This window comes from Aegilops tauschii, chromosome 5 (genome assembly GCF_002575655.3).
Source record: "Aegilops tauschii subsp. strangulata cultivar AL8/78 chromosome 5, Aet v6.0, whole genome shotgun sequence".
In the NCBI taxonomy this organism is placed as follows: domain Eukaryota; kingdom Viridiplantae; phylum Streptophyta; class Magnoliopsida; order Poales; family Poaceae; genus Aegilops; species Aegilops tauschii.
In genome coordinates, this window is record NC_053039.3 from 107,465,967 (window position 1) to 107,486,124 (window position 20,158).

The 20,158-nt window shown below is 47.5% G+C and overlaps 2 protein-coding genes and 1 non-coding gene across 4 annotated transcripts; 2 read left to right on the forward strand and 1 right to left on the reverse strand.

Annotated features, from left to right (window-relative positions):
* The first annotated feature begins 1,350 nt into the window (after window positions 1-1,350).
* LOC109744092 (ubiquitin-related modifier 1 homolog) lies at window positions 1,351-4,723 on the forward strand. The gene is made up of 5 exons (XM_020303192.4): window positions 1,351-1,695; window positions 2,378-2,667; window positions 2,759-2,837; window positions 2,939-3,021; window positions 4,344-4,723. The coding sequence occupies exons 2-5, from the start codon at window positions 2,645-2,647 to the stop codon at window positions 4,459-4,461; spliced, it is 303 nt and encodes a 100-aa protein (XP_020158781.1). The 5' UTR covers window positions 1,351-1,695; window positions 2,378-2,644; the 3' UTR covers window positions 4,462-4,723.
* A 7,476-nt stretch (window positions 4,724-12,199) lies between these two features.
* On the forward strand, window positions 12,200-12,272 carry TRNAA-CGC (transfer RNA alanine (anticodon CGC)). The gene has a single exon. It is a non-coding gene; the product is annotated as a tRNA-Ala (tRNA).
* Window positions 12,273-12,903: 631 nt separating this feature from the next.
* Window positions 12,904-16,699, reverse strand: LOC109744090 (osmotin-like protein). 2 transcript variants are annotated; one of them, XM_040389023.3, is made up of 3 exons: window positions 16,485-16,699; window positions 13,985-15,393; window positions 12,904-13,905 (listed from the first exon to the last, which is right to left on the reverse strand). In XM_040389023.3, the coding sequence occupies exon 3, from the start codon at window positions 13,791-13,793 to the stop codon at window positions 13,095-13,097; it is 699 nt and encodes a 232-aa protein (XP_040244957.1). In that variant the 5' UTR covers window positions 13,794-13,905; window positions 13,985-15,393; window positions 16,485-16,699; the 3' UTR covers window positions 12,904-13,094. The 2 variants fall into 2 exon arrangements, with proteins under 2 accessions (XP_040244957.1, XP_073356036.1); XM_073499935.1 differs by having other exon boundaries at window positions 12,904-15,393.
* Between the last annotated feature and the right edge of the window lie 3,459 nt (window positions 16,700-20,158).

Below are 20,158 nucleotides of genomic sequence, written 5' to 3' on the forward strand. Positions count from 1 at the left end.
CGCGTGAGCAAGGAAGAAGATGAACACAGCAGTTTACCTAGATTCGGGCCACCTCACGGTGTAATACCCTACTCCTGCTTTTGGTGGATTGGCCTCATGAGGGGCTGTGGATGAACTAGTACAGTGGATGAGCAACCTCGCGAGGACTGCTCTGGTGAGGGTGGAAAGAGTTCGATCCCTCTCTACGGTGGTGGCTAACCTATATTTATAATGGCCTTGGTCCTCTCCCCAAAACTTTGGCGGGAAGGGATTCCACAACGACCAATTTGAAAGGGGACAAGAAGTACATCTAATCCTGACGAAAGGTGGTCTTCGCCTGCAAAGCTTCTGGACGTGACACAGCGGTGGGCTCGGTGATGACCTCCGTCCTGTCGAGCCCGTGGTCTTGTTCTTGTAGCACCGGAATGGAAACCTTTGGGAGATTCCTCGGGAACCCACGCCTGTTCTTGCCTCCTTAGCACCAAAGAGGAAAACTGCCTCCTCTGCGCCCGCCTGGCCTTGGTCGTCATGGCTCATGTCATCGTGGCCTCGTGAGGTGGGGTACCTGCATAGAAATCTTCGCTCCTCGGGAGGCCACCTGGGGAGGCCGCTCCCTCGGGAGGTCTTGGCGTCGTCCGCCTCCCGAGACTTGGCCCCTCGCGAGGGTCTTGTCTTGATGGTCTTGGAGGTGGGCCATACCAGCTCGTCGAAGGAGCCACGCCGTGGGCCGCAGGCAGGCAAGTCTAGGTACCCCGATTCGCAGAACGCCGACAAATTTTGATTATACTATGTTACACTTTTTCTTTTGAGCTGGAAAAAAAGTTAGTTTTTTTAGAGAGAAAAAATAAAGTTAGTTTTTTTTGAGAAATAAAGAAAAAAGTTAGGGTGCGTTTGGATCTCAAGCAAGCCTCACTCTAGCCTCGCCCAGCCAGGATAGTTGTTTGGTGGAGTAGAAAAAGCTAGCTTTGCCTAGCAAACTAGCCTGCGTGAGCTAGAAAATCCATGCCCGGACAGGAGAGCCGATTTGGCTCGCCTCCATCGGCAAGAATTGAGCACAAGCCTATTAAGCATGTAACTGCCGCTGTGATCGTGGTTTAGTGGAGGCTAGGCAAAAAAACCAAACAAGTAGCCTTGCTTGTACGAGCTATGCCTCGGGTGAGCTAGAATCCTATTGCCTGGCTGGGCATGTTTAGCTAGAGAACCAAACACACCCTAGTTGCTCCCGCTTCCTTACTGCGGCCTGGATCTACACCCCAGGCCCCCAGGGCCCAGGCCCCGGTGTGCCTTTTTCCTTATGGGCCCCGGATTAGCCCATGACATAGCCGAGGGCCAGGTGCCCAGCAACTCAGCCACGAGAGCCCACGAATTCTCAAAAAAAAAAAAAATCACGAGAGCTCACGGACGACCTAGCAGCAGTTCGCCCGCAAGCGAGGGACGGAGGGAGGGAGACCGCAACACCTGCCAGTGAGCTGCGCCGCCGGCTGCCGGCGATTGCCCCACCCCCTGCCGCTCGACTTCCCCCCACCCCCAGGCCCCCAAGTTCTCCAGACAGCCGGCAGTCCCCGCCTCCCGCCTCCCCGCTGCTCAGGACAGCCGGTGCTGCTCTAGCCTCTAGGCCTAGGCGGACCCCGCCGCCGCTCTACAGCCTCTACTCCGCCCTTTCCTCGACTTCCCGTCTCCCCGCGCAACCAGCAGTCCGTCCGTCCAGGGGACAGGGTAATTTTCTCACAGATATATAATGTTACGATCTGTCGGCTATGAGACAATTCGAGATTTCAATACCTGCTCTGTTTCTTTGTGTTTAATTGAAACTTGAACCAACTATTCCCCTGACTCGAATTGTAGCAGAAACTCGAACCAAACAAGACTCCAAGAGTCAATCTTTCAATGAGTATGTATCTATGTATAGCCCCTGTCTATGTATGAAGAAAGTTAAATTGAAACTTTGAACCAACTATTCAGTCATCTCATGTTGTAGCAGAAACTTGAACCAACTGTGCCTATATGCTATATATACTGTTGATTTGAAACTGGAGCATTTTGATGTCAATTCATTTCATGTTGCAAAAATAGAAGATGAAGAGATATTTTTCATCGTTGTCGGCAATGGAAGAGTCTACACCTGGGGTTTCAGAGTTTTATCTCTTTTATTGGATTGTTAAGCATTGAGGTTAAATTCTAGAATTATTGAACAATTGAGATTTATTTTGTATGTTATCACATATGGTCTTTTTTTAAATGTCATGATGTGTTTTGGGGTAGTTATAAGTGCCAAAGTTATTCCATGTTGAAAAAAAATTGGGCCCAGGCTTTGCTTTAATCCTGGATCCGCCGCTGTACTAGATAATAATCTAATTTCTCTTGAAAAATAAAGCTAACCTAATCCCAAATTGAACAGGCACTCGAGCACGGCGCTGCCGCCCACACACTGTCATACGCTCATCCTCCTCCGCCGCCGAAGCCCTCCACTACAACACCGCTCTCCGCTGCCGACCACACCCTGCAATCTTGCACGCCTCCGACGCTTCAAACAACTTAACTACCGGCTGCCTTTTTCCGCAACCCTCTCCCCTTCCGCCTTTTTATCTTCACTCTTCTCTTGGCCTGATTTCAACAAGGAAATTCTAAAACCTAATCAATCTGCATCGCTTCTGATCCTTCAGCCATGCATCTCACTCTTGAATTCGGGTAATCCTTCTCTCTTTCATTCGAGTGCTTTTCTCTTTGTGTTTATTAGTCTGCCATTTGTCGTTTTTACGAGGTTGATGTGATGTTCCAGGGGCGGTTTGGAGCTTCTCCTAGAGAAATCCACCAAGGTACACAAGGTGGATGTCCAGCCCAGGGACGGTGAAGACAAGGTGCTGCTTGATCAAATGCCTCAGGAGAGACTGCTTATCGTACTTTCAGTTTGATACCTTATAACCTTACATTGTTGTGTCGAATTTTGGTACTTTTGTAGGCCACTATGAAGGGATTGCTCTCTTGGGTGAAGTCCAATTTGGTCAAGGAGCGGCCGGAGATGTTCATCAAGGATGACTCTGTGTATGGTTTCTCTTCTTCTTTTTTCATTTGCTTGTGCAGACGACATGATGATTCAGTTAGTACTGTTGCACGAAGGTGCTGGAGCCTTTCCTTTTGGCAGAAGTGTCTGGAGACCTTGTTGCCGTCCAGGATTTGTGCTATCAGCTTCTCTAGTTGATCACTTCAGCCTGGTGCCTATGTAATAACTAGTGTGAGTCAACAAGCAGCACAAAGCCTTTTGTCCCAAGCAAGTTGGGGTAGGCTGGAGATGAAATCCAACAGAAAACCGTGAGAACTAATAACTAGTGTGAGTACTTCAAAAAAGAAGTGGAAATGAATATATGCCGATAACTAGTGAGTACTTTCATTGGTGGAGATGGAGACTCTTAAGACTCAGCTTATGGCGCTTAACCTAATTAATACAGTACTTTGCTGTGGAAGAATACTAGAATAGCCATGAAAGCAGAGAAATGTTTGTCAGCAAAAAATCTGAAATAGATAGAAATTGTTTGAGAAAGCGAGATTATCGTATTCCACTGTAAATGCCTAACGCAGCCTAAACCAGCCACGGTATCTGGAACCACAACTTGCACTGCATGTGGTGATTCTAGTTTGTAGGAGCCAAACCGTTGACACTAAAGCCATAATTTGTTGAAAGTTTTGATTCTTTAGGAGGTTTGCAGTGTTTTGATTGCTCAAGTTTGGTAATACGTAGGAAGTGACCAAAGTCCAACCGGCGATAGATAGCTATCACAAAAAAAGAGTCAAAAATCCAACCAATTGTTAGATTCCTGCTCATTTTGAAAACACTATGGTGGTTGTTTTGGGCACAAACCAAACACACGCTGATTCAACTACTTCGTGGAAGAATCTTCAACCATTTCTATGGAGTTGAAAAAATATCATGTCCTTTCTGTACTTTTTGATAACATGACTAAGCTATTTATCAATCTAATATTCACGAAAACTGAAACCTTTCTCAACGACGTCATAGTTATTTTTACTTGCTAATGTTTTGGAAGGGCTATATAGATTACTTCAACCACCGCAAAAGGGGTTACATGTTACTCCCTCCGTTCCTAAATATAAGGCTTTTTAGAGATTTCAATATGGACTACATACGGAACAAAATGAGTGAATTTACACTCTAAAATACGTCTATATACATCCGTGTGTAGTTCATATTGAAACCTATAAAGGGCTTATATTTAGAAACGGAGGGAGTACATCACTAAGGAAAATTGGGAATAGGTTGCTTAGTTATTTTTCTTGTAGAACAGTGCATGCTTTGTCGGTGTAATATCCTTAATTAGCTTCATGGTCTGAAACCTTTATGTTTGCAGGAGGCCTGGGGTTCTTGTCCTTATAAATGACTGCGACTGGGAGTTGTGTGGTGGCCTTGATGCAGAGTTGGAAGATAAGGACGTGGTTGTCTTCATCTCCACACTGCACGGTGGTTAATATTATTGTACTGTAGGGTACAGATGGCATTGCGATCTGTGGGAAAGAAACTAAATGCACTGTAATTTTTAAAGCTACTGTAACCTTCTCCTTGTTTCACTATCTAAGTGAAGGATCAACTGGTTATTATGGACCTACTCATTACTACTGTAACCAGGATGGTCCTCACCCTTTGTGATGGTTTTGGAACAGTCAAGGTACCTGAAGATGTGTAAAAAACAAATCTCATTTGATCGTAGCTACTAGCATTGCGTGAGCTAAAGGCTGAATCCGAGTTTCTGCACTGGTCTTCTTTGGGTTCACACTTCCGTCAATTTCCATCAACCTTGAATGTATTATCTCTTCAAATTTATTACAGTTTATGTTGCCAACACGGCAGTAAGTGATGAGCTTCATAACCAACACGGCAGAAAGGAAAGATGCTGTCAAGGAGGAGAACCACTTACTGTGAAAAGACATGCTAAGTGCACAGTAAGTTGGGATTTGTTCTCTCTGTGATAGTACATATACGCATATTTTTGCTTTCGTAACTGCACACAATAAATACCATCAGTGGGAAAACTATTTGGACGATTGAACTGATTAGAAAATCTCATCTCGGCAAACTGGCGGTACTGTAAAATGAGCAGTACCATTATATTGTCCATCGCAATAGCAAGTTCAGTGCAATAGTGTGTTTGATATCATCATTATAAGATCTAGGATTCAAGTCGAAATCAATGTCTGTAGTTCGTTACTCCTCCGTAAAGAAATATAAGAGCATTTAGGTCATTAAAGTAGTGATTTATACACTCTTATATTTCTTTACAGAGGGAGTACTAAATTACGAATTTGGATAATGCTACAGCTGCCTTATCTTGCCTTTTACTTATTTTGCCATTGCATTGCATTCCAACTCTTGAAGATTCTTGAGCAAAGTTTGGTGATTTCTGTAAATATCGCTTGAAATTCAGATGAGTGATGCCTCCTAATTCAGAGATGAGGTTCAGGGCCGTGGCATGTACTGGTCATCCTGTTTCTCAGTTAAATTGGACGATTATATTTTTCTGCAGAAGTATGCTTTCCATGTCTGTGTCAGTTACGAATATCATGCCAAATTTCGAAGATCAGGATAAGATTTCTGGATGTATCCTTTCATGGAAGGGAAGAGAAAAAGACAGTGACCGGTTTTCTGTCCCGGCATTGGTTGGTAACGATCGGTTCTCTTTACTGCAGTTCTGGGTGTTTTCTCCGGCGAGGTTTTGCAGGTCTATTCTTCGTCTATTCAGATCAGGGGGTAGGCCTCTGAATTGACGTCAGTTTCAGCGGAGGGTCGCCGGTCACAATGAAACTCATAAGTTGGAATTGTCGGGGCTTGCTCGGGGCCCAGACAGTTCACTCGCTTTTGGACATCCAGAGGCAGAGTAATGCCGACGCGTTTTTTCGGTCTGAAACACATTTGGACGAGGTTAAGGCAGAGGAGTTGATGAGAAAGCTGAGGATGGATCATATGATTGTGGCATCATGTCTCGGGTTACTCTTAGTCTGGAAGAAGGAGGTGAGGATCTACTCCCGGACTACTACCTTTAGCTGCATCGATGTTTCGGTGGAGGAACCGGATGGTAAATTGTGGAGGTTGACGGGGGTGTATGGCGAGCCAAGTTGGGATAATAAGGAGAGAACGTATCAGCTACTTCGCGATCTCCAAGCACAATCGAATCTCCCGTGGGTGGCAATCGGTGATTTCAACGAGATTTTATTTTCGTCAGAGAAAGAGGGAGGAGCCCCTCGGCAGCAGTCTAGGCTTCAAGCCTTCCAAGATGCATTGTCGGATTGTTCCTTGGAGGATATTGGTTACCACGGGGATAAATTCACTTTCTTCAGGGGAGGTCTACGGGAACGGCTGGACCGGGCTGTCTCGAATGCACAATGGATGGAGATGCATCCGTTATGTGGGCTGAGTAATATGGATATGGGCAAGTCGGATCACCGACCAATCTGTTTGGATACAGAGTACTTAGCAGGAGTTGCTGCGCAGCGTCGTCAAGCTGGCTGGAAGTTTGAGGCGAGGTGGCTGGCAGAGGAAACTGTGGAAGAGGTGGTCAGAACAGCGTGGCAAAAGGCAGTCATCCAAGGGCTTTGTCCTTCGGCTAGCGACAAACTGGCTGCTGTGCATAAGGATCTCCATTTGTGCGATCGAAAAGTTCTGAAGGGCCCTCGTGCTCGGTTGAAGGCAACACAACAGGAATTGGAAATGATCATGTGTGTGTCGTTTACTGCTGAGATTAAGTCGAAGCAGCAAGAACTTACGCTGAAGATTGAAAACCTCCTTGAACAGGAGGAAATCTATTGGGCTCAGAGAGGTCATGCGAATTGGCTGCGACGCGGCGACCGTAACACAAAATTTTATTATCAGTACGCTTCGACCCGTAGGCGCCGTAATTTAATTAAGAGATTGAAAAATATTAATGATGATTGGGTTGAGGGGAATGATAACCTCAAGCCCCTCATTTTCGATTACTTTCGGAGCCTTTTTGATTCTGATGCAGGAATGATAGATGAGGAGTTGCTATCCACTGTTAAACCAGTGGTTACGCCGCATATGAATGCTTTATTAATTGCACCATATACACAGGAGGAAGTAAAGAAAGCCCTGTTCCAAATTGGCGATATGAAGGCTCCTGGCCCAGACAGTCTTCATGCTATTTTCTTCAAACGCTTCTGGCACATTGTTGGAGAGGAGTTTACTAGAGAAGTACTTGATGCTATCAACAATAAGAAGATCCCAGATGGGTGGAATGCTACCAATGTTGTGCTAATCCCAAAGGTGGACAGCTCTGAGGTAATAACCCAATTCAGACCCATTAGTTTATGCAACGTGGTATACAAGATAATCTCAAAGATGCTGGCCAATAGACTGAAAAAAATCCTTCCTGACTTGATTTCCCCGACACAAAGTGCTTTTGTACCATGCAGGTTAATAACTGATAATGTGTTGGTCGCTTATGAATGCTTTCATTCCATTAAAAAGCGAACACATGGCTCAAATGGTGTCTGTGCTGTTAAGTTGGACATGCTAAAAGCATACGACAAAGTAGAATGGGATTTTCTTCGGCAGATGATGATAAGGTTGGGTTTTCATTCGCAATGGGTTGAACTTATTATGGAGTGTGTCTCCTCCGTAAGCTACCAAATCAGATTTAATGACACGGAAACAGAGGAGTTTTAACCGGCCAGAGGCCTTCGACAGGGCGATCCTTTGTCCCCATACCTCTTTTTGATATGTTTTGAAGGCCTATCAAGTCTGCTAGCTCATGAGGAAGAAATTGGTGGAATTGAAGGTATAAAAGTTTCAAGGAATGCCCCTTCTATTTCTCATCTTTTATTTGCAGATGATTATTTGATACTGATGAGAGCAACTGATCAGAATGCAAACTCGTTGAAAAGGATTCTCGACATGTACTGTGTTAGTTCAGGGCAGCGTGTAAGTACCCCAAAATCCAGTATATTTTTTTAGTCCTAATACCAGAGTAAATGACAGGGAGAGTGTTTGTGGAATGCTGGACATATTAACTGAAGCTCTGTCAGATAAGTATCTGGGTTTACCAACTATGGTTGGGGTTGACCGTAGTGACTGTTTTCAGTACCTAGTTGATAGAGTGTGCCAGAGACTAAAGGGATGGAAAGAAAAGACTTTATCAATGCAAGGTAATGAGATTCTCCTGAAATCTGTGGTGCAGGCAATTCCATCCTATGTTATGTCTGTGTTTAAGTTACCGAAAGGGATATGTAATGTTGGAAATATGCCCTAGAGGCAATAATAAAATGGTTATTATTTTGTTTCCTTGTTCATGATAATTGTCTATTGTTCATTCTATAATTGTATTAACTGGAAACCGTAATACATGTGTGAATACATAGACCACAACATGTCCCTAGTAAGCCTCTAGTTGACTAGCTCATTGATCAATAGATGGTTATGGTTTCCTGACCATGGACATTGGATGTCATTGATAACGTGATCACATCATTAGGAGAATGATGTGATGGACAAGACCCAATCCTAAGCATAGCACAAGATCGTGCAGTTCCTTTGCTAGAGCTTTTCCAAATGTCAAGTATCGTTTCCTTAGACCATGAGATTGTGCAACTCCCGGATACCATAGGAGTGCTTTGGGTGTGCCAAACGTCACAACGTAACTGGGTGGCTATAAAGGTGCACTACAGGTATCTTCGAAAGTGTCTGTTGGGTTGGCATGAATCGAGACTGGGATTTGTCACTCCGTATGACGGAGAGGTATCTCTGGGCCACTCGGTAATGCATCATCATAATGAGCTCAATGTGACTAATGAGTTAGCCACGGGATCATGCGTTACGGAACGAGTAAAGTGACTTGCCGGTAACGAGGTTGAACGAGGTATTGGGATACCGGCGATCGAATCTCGGGCAAGTAACATACCGATTGACAAAGGGAATTGTATACGGGATTGATTGAATCCCCGACATCGTGGTTCATCCGATGAGATCATCGTGGAACATGTGGGAGCCAATATGGGTATCCAGATCCCGCTATTGGTTATTGGCCGGAGAGGTGTCTCGGTCATGTCTGCATGGTTCCCGAACCCGTAGGGTCTACACACTTAAGGTTCGGTGACACTAGAGTTGTTATGGAAAATAGTATGTGGTTACCGAAGGTTGTTCGGAGTCCCGGATGAGATCCCGGACATCACGAGGAGTTCCGGAATGGTCCGGCGGTGAAGATCGATATATTGGACGAAGGGTATTGGAGTCCGGAAGTGTTCCGGGGGTACCAGGCTATGGCCAGTATGACCGAAAGGTGTTTCGGGAGCCCCGCCAAGTGTTGGAGGGCCTCATGGGCCAAAGGGGAAGGGGCAAACCAGCCCACTAAGGGGTGGTGCGCCCCCCACACCCTTTCCCACGTTACTTGGGGAGGTGGGGCGCCTCCACCTGGCTGGGGAGGCAAGCCTCCACCTGCTTGGCTTGGGGGGCAAGTCTCCCTAGGATTTTCCCTAGGGAGACCCAATCTGCTTGGCCGCCCCCCCTAGGGGAAACCCTAGGGCGCCTCCCCCTCTCCCCTTGCCCCTATATATAGTGGAGGGGTGGGAGGGCAGCCGCACCTCTTCCCTGGCGCAGCCCTCCCTCCTCATACACCTCCTCCTTCTCATCCGTAGTGCTTAGCGAAGCTCTGCCGGAGAACCACGAGCTCCATTGCCACCATGCCGTCGTGCTGCTGGAGTTCTCCCTCAACTTCTCCTCTCCCCTTGCTGGATCAAGAAGGAGGAGACGTCCCTGGGCTGTACGTGTGTTAAACGCGGAGGTGCCGTCCGTTCGGCGCTAGATCGCTTCTTCCGCGATTTGAATCGCCGCGAGTATGACTCCATCAACCGCGTTCTTGTAACGCTTCTGCTTTGCGATCTTCAAGGGTATGAAGATGCACTCCCTCTCTCTCGTTGCGAGCATCTCCTAGATTGGTCTTGGTGACACGTAGGAAAATTTTGAATTATTGCTACGTTCCCCAACATGTAAATCAATCACTGATGAAATATCGGGTTTCTGGTGGGGCGATGGAGAGGAGAAAAGGAAAATGCATTGGTTTGCATGGTGGAAAATGTGTGTCCCGAAGAAGAAGGGAGGCATGGGGTTTAGAGACCTTCACAGTTTTAACCTTGTTATATTAGCAAAACAGTGTTGGCGACTTCTCCAAAATCCCGACTCTTTGTGTGCACGTGTTCTGAGTGCAAAATATTATCCTAATGGCGATATCCTCAAAGCTGGTCCAAAGAAAGGCTCATCTTTTACTTGGCAAAGTATTGTTGCTGGGATACAAACTTTCAAAAGGGGTTGCATCTGGCGAGTGGGCACTGGTTCCCAGATTAACATTTGGGAGGACCCTTGGATCCCTTCTAGCGAAACCAGGAAGCTTATTACCCCTAGAGGAGGAATTATGTTAACAAAGGTGGAAGATATAATCGACCCCCACACGGGACAGTGGGATGAGGCACTATTGCATAGCGTGTTCTCACCAGTGGATGTGCACAGAATACTTCAAATCCCCCTCCATGTTGAAACTATGGAAGATTTTGTGGCGTGGCATTATACGAGATCTGGAACTTTCTCAGTTCGTTCGGCATACCATGTGGAGTTCGATCAGTACGGACGTCATTACGCAAGCTTGAATAGCCCAGGGAGTGCTTAGTTGAATGCAGTTTGGAAAGAATTATGGCAACTTCGCCTTCCAGGGAAGATCAAACATTTTGGCTGAAAAGTATTAAAGGGGGTATTACCATGTTACGGTGTTCTCGCAGGCAGACATGTACCCTTGATCCCGCAATGCCCATTGTGCAAAATTGGTCTAGAGGATATCCAGCACTGTCTATTTACGTGTATCCGTGCATCTGAAGTGTGGACTGCTCTAGGACTATCGGAGGTGATTGAACAAGCCGCTCGGCAAGACCGATCCGGCTCTATCACCCTAGATATATTGATTCGGCTGCGCACAGTGACACATACCATACCAACAGCCGAATTTATTTTGGCGGCCATGTGGTTCATTTGGTGGCAAAGAAGGCAACGTACAAGAGGGGAGACAGTACAGACACCGGATCAAACAACTATTTCTATTCAAGTACTTGCCACAAATTTTGTTCGTGCTCATTCACCAAACCAGCCTATACGTAGGATTGATAATGTATGGAAGAAGCCAAGTGCGGGAGTTGTAAAAATCAATGTCGATGCATCATTTCATGAGGATAACTTCACAGGAGCTTGCGGAGCTGTTGCACGAGATGACCATGGCAAATTTCTGGGGGCAGCAACTCATGTCCTACCACATGTGTCTAGTGCAGGTTCAGCTGAATTATTTGCTATTCGATGTGGTATGTACCTAGCAGCGAAACTGGGTTGTATGAAGCTCATCATCGAGTCTGATAGTTTGACTGCGCTGGAGGCCATATCTGATCCTAATGCCTACATGGGAGTGGATGTCCCAATCATAGCAGAATGCTCCCTCATGTCAATGGATTATGCTTCTATCAGTTTTGATTATTGTACTAGAGAGGCAAACTTGATAGCGATGGTTTAGCAAAGCACTGTTTCAGCATTAGTAAATCAGAAGAGTGGGAGACCATCGTCCCTGACTTTATTCTCCACCATTATGTAAACGATCTTGCTGTTATTTGAGGAATAAAGTTATTACGCTAAAAAAGAAAGAGAAAAAGACTCGCTAGTTCCCTATGTCCAACAGTTTTTGTAAACCTATGTCGGTTGTGTGATACTAATAAATATGGTCGGTTTAAACACTTGTCAATTGTATCGATTCCGTTTCAGATAATCCACATATAATCGGGAAAATTGTTGTTTTTAAAAGTTGTGTGGGTGTTGTACTTCTCTTCGGAAGGAGTATGGCACTCTACATTTCGTCGTCTCGAAATACTGGTATGAAGCAGTCGAACATGCAAAGCACAGGTGGTTAGAACCGCAATAAGGAGCATGATTCAGGCGATCATTTTCTGGAGCAGAGTCCAGGATAAGTGAAGCGCATTGAGCACCTGAAGCTACTGGTTTACAAAGATGATCGTCATGAAATGCAAATAGGGATCAATGTGGTCAATATGACGAAGAATAATGAAAGACCGTCTACACCCACAGATACAGATGGAACGCATTGCTCTTTGCCTCTGCAGCGCTAGCACTTTTAGGGCACCTCCCTTTACACGAAAAATATTTTATTTGCAGAAAGGGGATGTAGCTCATATGGTAGAGCGCTCGCTTCGCATGCGAGAGGCACGGGGTTCGATTCCCCGCGTCTCCAATGCCACATTTTTTTTGAAATTTTTCTATAATCACTGCTTTGTTTTTGGGGAAGAGAAGAAGAAATCACATTTGTTTTGTCGATCTTAGCAGTGGGCCTGCTGATCGCGAGGTTGTAGGCCCAGATTTTCGTTGCAATGCCAGCCCAGCATTTCGTTACCGTGCAGCCCCCGTGGAGAACGGACCACGCTTCTCTTTAACCCGATTTTTTTTCACGCCTCTCTCTCGTTTTTTCTCTTTAACCTAGTTCTCGGCGACGACGACATCCGGCTGTGCGGCGTCGACCATTGCGGGCTGGCAGAAGACGACCTTGAGCTCGCCGGGCGCGTAGCAGTGCTGCTCCACGGGCTCCCTGTCGACCGGCGTCGTCCGCGTCAGCGGGCACCGCTGCTTGAAGTAGCCAGGTAGCCCATAGCACGCGACCGCGCGGCCGCCCGCGCCCACCACGCGCTGCGCCGGCGGGCACCCGGCGTTCAGGTCCGCCGCGCACCCCAGGGCCGTTCAGGTCTTGTTCTAGCTACTCAGCTCGATATTCTCAAAAAAAAAGTACTTCACTCCACATAGCGCGAACGCTCACAAGTAATGGTAGAGCGCGCTACTTGTCCACAAAAATGCACGCGTAAGAACGGATGTACGGGAACGGATTGTTGACGATTCCGTTAAGATTCACATAATATATGGAGCGATAATCCAAGACCTACGGGTCTTTACGTGACTGTTACGTGACACAGAGTCACGGCCGGGCGGCACACATGATACGTGCCACTCTTATTTTCACTACACCTTGTACGTGTATCAACATCACTCGCTAAGGGCCAGCCACCTAGTTCTCGGCGACGACGACATCCGGCTGTGCGGCGTCGACCATTGCGGGCTGGCAGAAGACGACCTTGAGCTCGCCGGGCGCGTAGCAGTGCTGCTCCACGGGCTCCCTGTCGACCGGCGTCGTCCGCGTCAGCGGGCACCGCTGCTTGAAGTAGCCAGGTAGCCCATAGCACGCGACCGCGCGGCCGCCCGCGCCCACCACGCGCTGCGCCGGCGGGCACCCGGCGTTCAGGTCCGCCGCGCACCCCAGGGCCGGGCAGGGCCCGTCGCCGCCGATGGCCTGCGGGCTCACCACCACCGGCACGTTGAACCCGCCCACCAGGCTCACGCTGTACACCGCCAGGTCCGGCCGCGGCGCGCCCTCGGCCGAGTGCACGGTCAGCTGCACCACGCCCGCGGGCCGCGCGCTCCCCGTCTCGCACCGCGACGGCGACGGCGACGCGCAGCCGGTGCGCGCCACCAGCTGCCCGGACCAGAAGGTCGGCGGGAAGGGGAAGGAGACGAGCCCGTGGCCGTTGCCCTCGAGGCGGATGTCGTTGCCGCAGATGGAGGGGAAGCCCGTGTTCGGGGTCACCAGCGGCCACACGGGGTACGGGCACAGGTTGTGCAGGGTCAGTGTGGTGCCTGCCGCCGGTGCCGCCAGGAAGGTGGCGGCCAGCAGGGTGCCGATCACGAGGCGCTCTACCATGCCAGCCATAGTCTCTGCGCTACTTGTTTCTTGGCTTCGCAGGGTGTTGCTTCGACGTTCAACGGAGCGGGCAGGCTAGCTTGCTTATATAGGCGACGTCGTCTCCGTCTCGTCGTGAGTGCTGAAGTTGGTCAGCGTTACTTAGCTTTGATGCCTACTGTTCCCAAACCCAAATGAGAAAGCAAAGTGAGTCCACCCACCGGTAATTTCAAAGGCGGCTGCTAGGCGTCAGCAGAAGATCAGCCGCCTGGCCAGCCGTTGATTTGCGTAAATAGAATTTGATTTGGGCCGTTTGATTCCCTGATAGTATCATACTATCATTTCCATCCACACCGTACCCCCATGTCTCTTTGCAGCGTTTCCAGCCAACAACACAACATCACTGCTGTCCCAACACCACGGGCGTAATTCCTTAAGGAACTGGTGATGCCCCGGCAGCTCAGGCGATGCTCCTCCATAGCGTCAGCGGTGCTTCGGCAATGCTTCGATGACCTGGCAATGCTCCAGCGCAGCACGGATGATGCTCCGGCAATGCTCCGTCCGTCGGCTGACAAGCTCCACTAGAGCACCGATGATGTTTCGGCGGCCTAGCGATACTCCGACGACCAGAGAAGCTCCAGTGCGGCACCGATGATGTTTCGTCGGCCTGACGATGCTCCGTCGCAGCACCGGCGATGCTCTGGCAATGCTCCAATGGCCCGCGAAGCTCCACTGGAGCACCGATTATGTTTCGGGGCCTGGCGTTGCTCCGATGACCCAAGAAGCTCCACTGCAGCACCGATGATGTTTCGACGGCCTGACGATGCTCCGTCGCAACACCGGCGATGCTCCGGCAATGCTCCGACGACCCGATAAGCTCCACCGCAGCACTTATGATGTTTCAGCAGCTCGACGATGCTCCGTCGCAGCACCGGCAATGCTCTGACAACCCGATAAGCTCCACCGCAGCACCGATGATGTTTCAGCAGCTCGACGATGCTCCGTCGCAGCACCGGCAATGATCTGACAACCCGAGAAAGCTCCACAACAGCACCGATGATGTTTCAGCAGCTCAATGATGCTCCGTCGCAGCACCGGCAATGCTCTGACAACCCGAGAAGCTCCACTGCAGCACCGATGATGTTTCGGTGGCTCGACGATGCTCCGTCGCAGCACCGGAGATGCTCTGACAACCCGAGAAGCTCCACTGCAGCACTGATAATGTTTTGGCGGCCCGACGATGCTCCGGTGACCTATCGAAAGCTCCATCGCAGCACTGGTAATGCTCCATTTGCTGCACCGCTGATGCTCCGACGGCTAGGCGATGCTTCAAGTCTCTGGCCCAGCCGCTCACCACTCAGTGTCATAGCAACCAGCAATAATCTGGCCCACCGCGTGTCCCCTTCGCAGCACCAGTCGCAACGTCCGCGGCCGGTTCACAACAGCCAATCCACGGCCCCTCGCAGGATGGTCGATGCCCGCCGCAACGGTCGCCTGACGCAGCCCTGGCTAGCAGCAGTCACTTAAGACCGCCCTTGATTTTTCTGAGCAATTGTATAGAAGCGGCTTGTTGAAAACTATGTTGATAATCATCCATCAGTAGAATCTTCATCATCACATTGCTGAGGCTCTGCAAGGAGAAAATGTTATGAACTATGCAACAGCAACAGTAGACCAACTAGATAAAAAAACCACGGTATCTCTAAATTGGCCACTACTTGATGAAACAACATTGCTAAAATGTCACTGCATCTACATTATGCATGTTATGTTACAAATAAAACAAAAAAACACAACACCCCGGATATAAACCCCCACTGCATGCATGTCATCCATTAGCCACTCCATTGACAGCAAAACAAATATGCAGCTGCTGCTAAGAAAAAACACATTGCCTAGCAGCAAACATACAAGAGAAGTAAGCCTGCTGGTGAAACAAAGGTACTAATGAATCATTATCACATTATCTAGCACACCATGCCTGTAATCGGAAGCCTCATTTTTGCCAAAAGGAGTCATAGAAAATGAACAAAAACCATTACAGTCTGTTCTGCAATGAAACACCGTTCCCCAAGTTGCATAGAATCAGACCCATGACTAGAAAAAAGAAAACAAAATGCAGATCCCAATCTGAAGAACGAACATTCCTGCTGCTGCGTACAACTGCTGCTCTGAAAATGAACAAAAAACCACTAGTCTGTGCTGCAATGAAGCACCACTCCTAGTCTGGAGAACAACATTCTTGTTGCTGCTCTGAACATTAACAAAGAAACACTAGTATGTGCATCCCAGTCTGGAGAACAAATATTCTTGCTGCTGCTCTGAAAATGAACAAAGAAACACTAATCTGTGTTGAAATGAAGCACCTCCATCAGTCTGGAGATTAACATTTTGTTGTTGCTCTGAAAATGAACACAACATTCCTGCAGCTGTGAAACCCCAAATCACACCCCTTGCCGCAGTGGATTGCTGCGCTGGCTGTGGATTCCTTATATGAAACGAATCAAATCCGCCACACACGCATGATCTATGCAGCACCCCCCCTCCGGCCTAATTGGCCCTGATCTAAACGGTCCGACGAGCCCCTCCGCCCTACAATCGCCGCGCCGTCAGGTCCCCCTCCGCCCCAAGAGGGCCGCTCGTCGAGCCCCCGCATGTCTACCCCTAATTTTGAACCGATACCTTACCATTTCAGCTCGATTTGGGGCGGGTGTGAAATACCTGTGCGGCAGAGCGTCGGTCGATGCTCTGTCGTCACCACGCCTCCACTTCTCTGTCGTCGCCATGGCTTTGCTGCTCCAGATGCTCGCCGACGCGTCGCCTCTCGCATCAGCTGCTGCTAGATCTGACGTCTCTGCTTTCTTGTTCGTGAGACACCGCGTGGTTGCGGCGTGGTCGAACCAACGAGACTGTGTCCATGATGCGAGAGAGAGACGCCAGCGCCGCATGATCAAACTTGATCGGACGGCTCGCGGGGAGGTTTGCAATAGACAAAAATCAGTCGGTCTAAGTAAAGAGTTTTCCAATTTCAAAACAGAGGAACCGCACCGTGTCTTTTCATATTGCTCCCGGTTTCCTACCACTAAGCACCTGCTATAAGCACACGGTTGAATGCCAAACTTACGGGAAAATAATCCATCGGTTCAGTTCACCAAGCCTGTCACTTTGTCAGCTAGTTGTTTTTGCAGTGAATTTCTGAAACAAAATTCATAATGCTAGTACTGTTCATTCCACTAATCTATCTGAAAGGACTTGTGCAGTTGATTTGGTTGGCGTCGGACTCACTGAGTGGACTTGCTTCATTCTGTCCGTGAGTTCATGACTGCTGAGAGGCTTCAGTTGCGTACATGCGATGCAGTGTTCCTATTTGCAGTAGCATGAGCCGGTGTGAGCTGTCGTATGTGTAATAGAATCACGGAGCTGTTACGTTGCAAGGAAAGGAGAGCCTGAATCACGGTGAGCGGCTTCTATTCTGGAGAGTGCGTGCTTCCTTGTCGAGAAGATTCATTATCTTCTTCTTTATGGCGGTTACATTAGCTTCTTTCGGAAGTAGCGTACTAGCGTTCTCACTAACCAAAAATGAAATAGAGTACGTGTTGCATATCTGAGTATGAAAAGTGGACAATGGATTAGTCAGAACCACCATATTATTTCATAATATCATGTCAATCATATTCTTTGATTTCACTCTTGGTTATTTGCTCAAGGGTAGAAATTTTAGGGACATACAATTAATCCATATTGAGTTGGTATAAGACTGTTCCATGCCTTACGGCGATTGTTAGTGCATCCTAACAGAATGCATGATGGTTCATAGTTGAATTCATTTTAAAGTTGGAAACAAAATTCCCTTTGAACATGGTTGAAGGATACTGAAATTCTACACATAATTAATTTGTCTAGTTCAAATACAGTAATCAGAAGCTAAGAAAACAATTCATTATCGATATTTATGACAACAAGAAAAACACCGAAAGCAATTGCGAAGAAGGAAGCAACCCATCTATAATAGTACTCCCTCCATTCCCTTAGGCTGGTCATAGTGGGGAGTAACTTAGACTAGTAGTCTAAATTATTACCTTCATAATGCAAAGTAACATAATAGTAGTATCATAGATGGCTTCATTTATTAGCTCGTAGACTCATCTTATCTTGAAAACCGCTATGTTACAGTAACATATTATGTTACCACCTTTCATTAATTACTTGCCACATAAGCAGAATTTTCTCGAAATGCGCTATGTTACTAGCTAAGTTACTCCCACTATGACTAGCCTTATACAAGGCCACTATGACTAATACATTTTGCATCTATACAAGGCCACTAATTCTAATCGAGGCAAAACTTAATGATGATTCCTTGTACTATCAACTTGTTTAATACTTGTATGCATGTAGTCATAATGACACTGTGCTACTTCCTTCTCATTCTTTCCCTCCATGCATGTGGGCGTATTAATGATTCCGGTTAACGAAAGAAAAATGAGATGGCAAAGCAATCATTGAATTTTAACTTGGTACATATAATTTGAGTTTGTGGCCTCGTATAAGGGAATAGAGGGAGTATATCAATGAATGGCAATCAGTTTCCACAAAAACATCGTTTGGAGGCCCAAACAGATCGCCATGAACGATATAATGCATAGTACCAATTCTAGGAGCAACTCTCGCATACTGTCAAAAAAAAAACTATGGCAAACTTGCCATATTTGTAGTCGCATTAATGCATATGTGCTTCATATGCATTTGGAGACTGTCCGGACGACGCGCAAACTCAGAGTCGCCATATCTCATCCTCCATTTGTTTTCTCGTTCAAACACTTTGATTGCCTTTAAATTTAAACATTTAACACATCAAGAAAACATGCACATAGGTTTTAGAAAGTTGCATAAACGAAGACGTTAACTGGCGATATGTACCAATCACATGTTGTCGGCATGTGCACCATCCCCTTCTTGTAGATGGGCGGTGTCCCCTCCTCCAAGGTCCCTGCACCGTATGATGAACATTCGCATCTTCTCCCAAAATTCTCATGCCTATGGATCCATAGAGTTTGCATTCAACATGACGAAACGATTCTCATGCCTATCCATTTAATTGTTACCCGGCGCACCTGAATTTCAAGTCTACGTGCCTCCATCTGTTCCTGACGTTGTAAACGGACAATGTTACGTGCGTTTGGTGGCAACCTTGTGTAATCAGGCCTGGGCAGCGATCGGTCGATACCCCCCACCGGTAAAGGATTCCTTCCCACCCTCGAGCGCTCCTCACCCCGAGCCCTCCTCCCCCGCGACTCCGTCCTCCCATCGGTCTGCCTGCACCGCCGTCGCCGCCTCCCTTCAAGTTCAGCGCCGCCACCTCCCTTCGAGCCGCTTCGAGTCCAGCGCCACCGCCTCCCCTCGGTCCTCTCCCCCTGATCCAGTCACCGGGAAAGACCACGCCAGCCGTCGCCGCTGACGACGAGGATGCTGAAGCTGCCACCGAGGAGCAGCAAGGCCCGTCTCCGGATGAATCTCTTTCTCCTCCTGCAGATCTCGATTTGTTCTTGATCTGTTTCCTTTACACTGCAGAACCAAATAGAATGGGGTTTGTCAATTCCGGTGCTGTTACAGTGTGTAATCATTTCCCCTTTATGTTTACATTACCACTCATCGAAACAAACACTTCCTTAGTGTTAATTTGTTAATTCCGGACGGAGGATGTACATTCTAGTGATCCACTCTGGTCGAAGGGCCAAGCTCTCGAACAGCCACCTAGGAGTGCGGTCAGTTCCGCTAGGACGACCTTCTCTATTTGATTACCCCCCTTCTTTTGCCGTGTTTGGGAAACACATGTGTAAATTTGGGTACTTGTTTTTCTTAAATGTCTAAGAAATGAAAGTTCTTCTTCTTGAAATTTCTTGGTGCTTTTGATGAATTCAAACTTGCTAAAAATTCAATAATCCAAAAATTGATCTTCTAGAAATGTTGGACCTCGAGCCTTTTGAACTTCACAAAAAGTCAAAAAAAAACACTTGCTAGGACTACTATCGACTAAGAGATGCTGAGGAAAAAGGGTTGGTTCGCACTGTGGGCCTTGGTCTCATGGTGTGCGTCCAGCGCTAAAACGATCACCACGTTGTTACCATACGCGCGTCGCGACTCGCGAGAAAGGAGAATCGAGAATGAATAAAACGGAGTGAAGTCTAAAATAAACCTTCACGTTGTAGAGGCCGCCGCAATTGAACCCTTACTTTTCAATCCCTGAAGTTGATACCCCGTATTTATAGATCCCAGTCAATCCAGACCCTACGTGAATAAGATCTACTCCCTCCGTTTCTAAATATTTGTCTTTCTAGACATTTCAAATGACTACCACATACGGATGTATGTAGACATATTTTAGAGTGTAGATT

Bases quoted from the DNA above. Each gene is read 5' to 3' on its own strand.
- LOC109744092 (XM_020303192.4), top strand. From the start codon at position 2,645: ATGCATCTCACTCTTGAATTCGG. The intron at 2,668-2,758 runs GTAATCCTTCTC...GTGATGTTCCAG, and splicing joins CATCTCACTCTTGAATTCGG to GGGCGGTTTGGAGCTTCTCC. The intron at 2,838-2,938 runs GTGCTGCTTGAT...GTACTTTTGTAG, and splicing joins CCAGGGACGGTGAAGACAAG to GCCACTATGAAGGGATTGCT.
- LOC109744090 (XM_040389023.3), bottom strand. From the start codon at position 13,793: ATGGCTGGCATGGTAGAGCGCCTCGTGATCGGCACCCTGCTGGCCGCC.